Source organism: Filicampus tigris, chromosome 7 (genome assembly GCF_054856515.1).
Source record: "Filicampus tigris isolate MCC_2025a chromosome 7, RoL_Ftig_1.0, whole genome shotgun sequence".
In the NCBI taxonomy this organism is placed as follows: domain Eukaryota; kingdom Metazoa; phylum Chordata; class Actinopteri; order Syngnathiformes; family Syngnathidae; genus Filicampus; species Filicampus tigris.
The window spans coordinates 10433420-10440920 of record NC_141223.1 but is presented as its reverse complement, the minus strand read 5'-3'; the positions used below and the strand labels follow the sequence as shown (position 1 = coordinate 10440920).

At 38.7% G+C, this 7501-nt stretch overlaps 1 protein-coding gene across 1 annotated transcript in view; it reads right to left on the bottom strand.

Annotated features, from left to right (window-relative positions):
• Positions 1 to 3903: 3903 nt before the first annotated feature.
• Positions 3904 to 7501, bottom strand: part of LOC147144752 (ephrin type-A receptor 4-like) — a 48452-nt gene continuing 44854 nt past the window's right edge. The window contains exons 17-18 of the mRNA XM_086035346.1: positions 6153 to 7248; positions 3904 to 5268 (exon numbers count right to left, since the gene is read on the bottom strand). Of these exons, the coding sequence (XP_085891472.1) occupies positions 7134 to 7248 (115 nt within the window). The 3' untranslated portion in view covers positions 3904 to 5268; positions 6153 to 7133. The remainder of the gene's footprint in view (positions 5269 to 6152; positions 7249 to 7501) is intronic.

Genomic DNA, 7501 nt, shown 5'->3' with positions numbered 1-7501 from the left:
ATCTTGATGAGAAACAATTGAGTGGTCAAGTAGGTGACCTTTCGTGGCCTTCATTTGGGGAAAGGCCACCCGCTGGCACTCTTTAGCCTGGAGGTGAGATTAGTCTGGCGGGGCTGATAAAGCTCCGCGTTCTTCCAACAGGGAAACACTCAACAAGGGATTATGCGCCTGGAGAGAGGCGCTTCTCACACAAAGCAGGTGGGGAGACGGGAAAACATCTTTACTTTGGGGCTACTCGTGGTGTTGGTTTGGTGTCTCTAGCCTGGAGCTTAAACATACCAATTTAGATGTGCTACAAACAATGGACGGTATTTTGAGAGACAAACAGCTGGGATAGTTATTGAGTATTTGGCTCCTGAGCAATAATCACATAGTTTGGCTACCAATTCCCATGTTTCTCTCAGTTTTGTGTTCTTGAACTTTAGACAGATGTTCAAGGCCATTAACTATTTGGAAACAGAAATGTTTTATAAGGTGCAGAGCAGACAGTTCATAAAACTTAGCGGAAAAAAACGCATGCTCTACTCCCAGATCCCCCATCACATCCTTTTATTATTCTTTTGTGTCCTATCCCACTACTTGTCCACTGTGTAAAAGTGTAAAAAGACCAGAAAAATATTTATCACAAGAACATTCTACAGACACCTGCTCATACATACAGCACAATTGTTGGCTACTTCATTAGATACAGCCCCCACAACATAACGGGATCCAATACAAGAGCTGTATCTTTAAAAAGAAAACAGACGTCCACCAAAGTTCAACAATAATTCCAGATAGTGGTAGATTCCACCTACTACCATAAGAAAAGGATATTTTCAATAAATTCCTATGCGGATGGATCTTCTTCTGGCACTTCTCCTTTAAAATTGCCATTCATCATTATCAAAGCATGGCAGCAATGATGGGTCCTTTGGAAATTGTGCTTATAACTCTATAATGCGACCAATTTGACTGGAGTGGAACGTTGTCAATATCTTCATCTTATTTACACACATGCACTGCATGTTTATATTCATTAACAGGCTAACAACAGCCAAACTCATCAGTTGTTCGACTTCGTTATGCACCTTTCCACTACCTAATGGAGCTGGAGGGGACATTATTGACTAATATCGATGACTGTTGTAGCCTAAATTACGATCAGGTTGGGTGTACTTTATGTTGTTGATCCCAGTTGACTTTGAACAAAAGGCGGTGTCCACCAGTACAACCAGTAACACTCACATTCACACCTATGAGCAACAGCATGCTTGAGTGGGAGGAAGCCAAACTACCTTGAGAAAGCCCACTCTATCACATGGAGAACATGCAATTTTCAGACAGGAAGGTGAAGAGCTGAGATTCAAATTTGAATCTCAGAACTGTGAGGCAGTAGGGCACTACAAAGCTTCTTTTATCAGCCAATTTCTAAAAGCTCGTCTGAGCTAGACAGGTCTGGCCCACTGTTGTGTAATTGTAGGGCCAGTTAAATAATAATGGCTGTGTTTCTCCACCCATGACTTCAGAGCCACTAAGTGATGGCCACTACACGTTTTACCTCAAAGCCAGTAGATAACAAGACACATATTGAGATTGATGCGCAGATTAGCATTAGCTCAATTAGCTTCTGATAAGCGACACATATTTGATTCCTCAGTGAAGTTATCAACGTGGTGGGGGTGTGGATATATTTGTGTTGGATGATGTTACAGTACATATACACTCCAACTGACAAGTGTAATTTGGCGGCTTGGTGATAAAGTGGCCCCTCAAGGGGAAATAGAATCCATGTTGTCTTGTTGATGCTTGCTTGTGTTTTGGAGTTTTCTGTCACTTTGTTAGATTCGGTGATCAAGGTGCAGCCACACCTGGCTTTCTATGTATTTTCCAAACCCCGTTGCCCGTCTTGTAAATTTTGTCAAAGACGCCTGCACTGTCTTCATAGTTGTCACCCATCTCTGACTTAATGCTTCATTTTTTCGCTGCTCTTTTTCAGAACTCAGTTTTCATGGGTTTGTTTGGTTTACTGACAGCTGCCCATCTCCTGTTCACTTCCATTACTTAGTCAAGAAAAGAAATACCTTCACGCTGTGTGGCCTCTAAGAGGGAAAACGTCTACTGCGTCCTCTTTCATTACTGGGGGTTTTCAACCGTGCTTTCTGCCTTTAGTGTTTGACACCAACAAGCTCTGAGCTGAGATTTTAAATGCATTCCACACATTCCTTTTTCTTTTGACAGTAAGCATGTTTCTCAGATTGTAATACCGATTTTATATATTATTGTGACGTTTCGCGACTTATTGTTACCTATGTGCTTCAGGATTGATTTTAAGATTCATTGCTTTTAACTTATGATTCAGACAGAACTTTTGAGATTTTCACTAAAGTTAGAAGAAAGACACATGGTAAAACAGCCTTTTATTTTTATGCTCCATGCTTCTCAATGATCTGAGAGCAGCTGTTAGTGTGGACATTTTTTAAGGCAAACCTAAGACTCAATATTTTAACCTGGCTTTTGATTATGTTATTCACAGGGTTTATTATATCGTTCCTTCTCTTAATTACATGTTTCCATTAAAATATTGTTGTTTATTTAGCCTTTTTGTTGTATTATTTTAGATTGTATTTTATGTTCATTAAATGCTTACCTTTTAACTTTTCTTTGAATGGTTTTATGAAGTCAGCATATAGTTATGATGATGATTATTATTTTGTTACTTGTTTGTGGCTGATTGGAATTTGTGTACAACTATTTATGTGTGTGAATGGCACTGCGGGGTTTATTTGTTACATTTTGTTTTGTATGAAAAGCTCTACGCTGTATAAATAAAGTCTAAATCAGTGTTTCCCAACACACTTTTCACATTGGAATATAATCTCACGGTGCATCATTTAGCAAAACCATTCATAAAAACTGGTTATCAACACAGGTTATTATGTACTTTGTAGCATCTAGTTTCTGACTGGTGCATTTTTTTTAATACTGCTCTGCCATGTTCCTCAAAATATGGAACAAATTCTCCACCACGCTCAGTTATACTAATAGCCCCACATCATCCCATCTAAGCTTGCAAAATCTCTGTGGAAGACAAACGTTTCCAGATAAATACCTTCCTCTGCAAACTTCATTTTCTTAATTCATACATGCTTGTGCTGGTGTTTAGTAATATATTTACAAACCACACATTTGGCAGGACATTCACTTCAGCTTTGTTTTCAGCCATTTCCCCTTCACCCGCTTTCTGCGTCCTTCTTGTCTATTCTTATCAAATCAAAGACTGCGCAATCATTTTAGTTTAACCAGTTTATCCCTGCTGGAAATGAGCAAAGGAAGCAGATGTTATTCCGATTAAACACATACACGTGCAATAAAAAGAGGCACTGAGGGCCAAATTTCTGCAACTAGAATCATAAAAACATCCTAAACTGAGGGAAACAAATCCTTACTAAGGGTCATTTTTTTATGTTGGACAACAGTGCAACCAAAAACTAAGAAGCTGCTTGCAGTGCTACTTTGACATATATATATATATTTTTGGTTACATTAATCCTTATAAAGTGTTAATTTAATGCAATACGGCACAGGTTTGAAACTCAAGGCATGGGGGCCAGATTCTACTCACCACATCGTTATATGCGATAGTATTACCAAACCCCTTTTTAAAATAAGTGTAACAATAGTTTTACAAACTATTTTTCTTGACTTCTGATATCAAAACTAGCTATCCGTCAATGTATTGTGTACATGTATTGATACAGTATGATGAGGCAAATTCACATTTATATAGTTTCACTAGCATAATGACCCTAATCATAATTATAAAGTGGCCCACCACAAAAATAACATTTGTCACCGCTGGAGGAACGCAATTACGTGTACACGGACATGTGTGCGTGATTAAGAGTCAGAGGGTACACCATCTGGTTTCTACAGTATTAAGTGCGCTTTGGCACCCCTTTATTTTCTTCACTTGAGGCTATTATTTTACAAACTAGATATAAAAGGACATAAATAAATGTCATAACTTACATGTACCTCTATCTCCTTGACAAACAAACAAAAATGATCACGTCAAAAAAGAGAACAAAAAATAATCAATGTTAGATCTACATGACTAGATCTTATGGCATTGGAAGGTATACATTTACAAACATTAATATCTGTGGTCTGTTATTTTTGTTCATTTTTCTGTGTTTTTTTCCCAAATCATCAGACATTGAAGTAAAGGAAAAAAATATTTTACAGTACATTCTGGTTTCCTTCCCAACATGTCTTGCATATGTCCAAACAGGTCCTTTTATTTTGATCGTTAAACCCAAAAGTTACACATTGCCAAAAGGAAAGAGCCATAGCGCTGTATTAAGGACGGAGGTGTTTTTATGAAGCGTCACTTATTTAAGTTAAAAACATTCACCGGAAGTATACCGGGTAGTTTCAAGAGATTAAGGAACAGAGCAAATGAAGTCTGCTGGGTTATACCGGTATGTATGATGTGTTCTGGAATAAAAATGAAAAATATATTTTCCCTTCTTTGACACCTTGTCCTATAAATCCTTGTTGTTTTACTGCATGGGCTGTCCCCTTCTCATATCCAGGAACTGTTTAATCACCACAAGCTTGATGAGTCCAAACTCAAGTCAGAGGCTTTTAGTCACACTTGTCGAGTGATCCTGTATCCAATTGTAATCCATGAACCACTGCCAAAGCACAAACAGGTTGCTTGCGGAAAACTGTTATATAGAGTCCAGCTCACGAAGACAGGAGCAACATATTGTACACCATGTTTTTCTTTAGCAAACAAATGCATGTTGTTTTTTCACAGGCTTCATTCACAGTGACCTGTGAGTGGACAAGGTTAGTGTTTTTCAGGGAGGTAAACCGTACATCATACGCACTTATGCATTCATTGACAGACGCAAATCAGACTCTTCTTATTTTACATGCAAGCAAAGAAGAAAATAACAATAGGAAATCCTGAAACATTAAAAAACAACAACAAAAACAAACAGAAAGAAAAAAAACAGCCCGGCATCCATTGGAGCAGGGCTTTCTAGATTATATTACATTCTTCATATAGTCTTTTTCGATGCTCGTAATCATTCAAATTACTCCAGTACAGTGCTGGGTGGCCAAACGTCCATGGTGGGAAGAAAGAATATCGTTTCAGTGTCAGGAGAGACTGCAGTAAGAAGAGGAGGGTGTAGGAAGAGGAGGAAGACAATGACGAGGAAAATGACTTGTGGCGCTGACGAGTGGCGACAGGATCCTGAGGATGGACGACAGCAGCTGGTGAGCAAAAGAGAAAGAGATAGGCTGCATCAGTCATTGTCTTTGTCGATATCAATGATTTCTGCTGGCCACCCAGTCCTGGACAGCTTTATAAAACATTCAACTCATCTGAAAGCAAAACTACAGCATTCAGAGATGGTGAACCTCATTATTTTTAGGCACATAGCAATAGATAGCAAGTGTGTTTATTGAAGTCTTTTAATGTATTGACTCATCAGATGAACTCAACATCTAAAATAAATGTGACTATACCTGTATTTTTTCCTTATGCTGTATTTCTAATCATATCAATGGATGAATCAAGCCACTGGATGGAAACGTTTAGCTTGGGTCAAAACTTTAAACATTACAGATGTCATTATGATGTATTCCTTACATTTGGTGATGAACACAAACATGAATGACATTTATAGCTTTTATTTGGGCAATGGACAGTTCTTTATCACGACATAAATTAAGTGCCCTCCATAATTATTGGCACATTATTGGTTGTGTTAAAAGCCTTATAATAAATTAAGATTTTTATTGCAGAAGCATGCCCTCAAAACTGTAGAAATACAATACAATATAATGCAATACAATTTTGTGGCATACAAGATTTGATGTAGAATAATTACTTCTTAATGAGGGATTTTATCACCCACTGAATTATAATTTCGGTCCTATATTATTTAGAAAAAAACGGAATTTATTTATTTTATGGGTACCAATAATTATGGAGTACTCTTCATAATCAACAGTACTGGGAACTCCCTTTTCGTCTCGTTTCTCTTCCTGTCAGTGTAAGCTGTCCGAATACATTTGTCCACATAGCGTATGTGATATTACATTATCACATTGCAATCATAGCAAAGGGAGGAAAAACAAATACCAGCTCTCACCTTGATACCAGCTTGAGTAATCCTCAGTGGAGCTTGATGTTTGTGATTCACTCCGTATCCATAGTGCGTTTGTTGCATACATCCTTTTGATTAAATCCCACCATATGGTCCTTTGTCTTGCTGCATGAATAAACCCAATTAAATCCAGCAAAACAATTGTCCACTGAGACTGGCGGGGAACAAGATGTGGAGGCCACCAGGGCTCGGATTCTGAGAGATGCATGGGATGAGCCGCGCTGTGTGTTTGTCAGAGAGGGAAGAGGACATTTTCGGGAAGACAGGCCATTTGCTCTGGAAGATCAAAAACATTCTCTGCAAGTGTCCTGAATACAAAAAAAAAATGCTACAAAAAGAAAGAAAGTACATGAAAGACCAAAGGACCAAAGGAACATTATGAAGACCCCCGCACCACCATCTTCCTGTCAAAGCCAATGCTGGACTTCACTGCTGAGATCCTTAATTTTATGTGTGAGCTATCAAACAGATCCAGCTGAGACAGAACAATGGCGGCCGGGGCAGCCTGCGAGTCCCCCAGAAGCAATGCATGTACGATAAACAGTCACAAGAAGGAAGAAGATCTGGTCTACGTATCATTCCACAAAGAAAGTTCCAAAAATATCACTTTGCCAATGAGAAGGACAAAATGTTTGCCATCTGTCTTGCGTTTCCTTTACATCCAATAAAGGCACTCCAGACTGGCTTCCGGAAGCACTTCCAGCCTCCATCCATCCGCAAATGCCTTTTCTCAGAAACAACAACAAAATAGGGCAGAATATAGGTCTGAATTTTTGAAAAAGTGCTATTGTCCCCACTTTTTGCTCCATCTTTTCTTTCAGACCAAATTTAAAGTGCACAGATGAGGTAAACTATTTCTTCATAGTTTGTCTCCTTTCAAAGGTAGTCGTTTTTTTGTATATTTTTTTCAGTTTTCATAGGAAATAAAGTCATTTTGCATCCAATTCCTTCTCAGTTTTGAATCTCTCAGACAGGAACCATTCTGCCTTGCATCTGTTGCATCTGAGAAAGCATTCCCTGGACACTTGTCAGGATCTTGCTCTGGTGTGCTGTTGAGGAGATTCCAATGCGGGTCAGGTCCCTGCAAGAAGAGGACGCGCACACACTTCAGACCAACAGCAAAAACAGAAAAGACTAATGATTCACAGAATGGATTTTGCAGCTTTCCCGTGGCCTGACAGTTAAATTGCTGAATAAGGAATTTTAGCTGTCAACACAGCAATCCCAATCCTGTCATTTTAAGAGATTACATGAATAATTGGAATAACAGAGACTGACACATGCCGTAAACTACTTCCTCACCAAGATTAAAAGAATGGCCACAAATACATAGT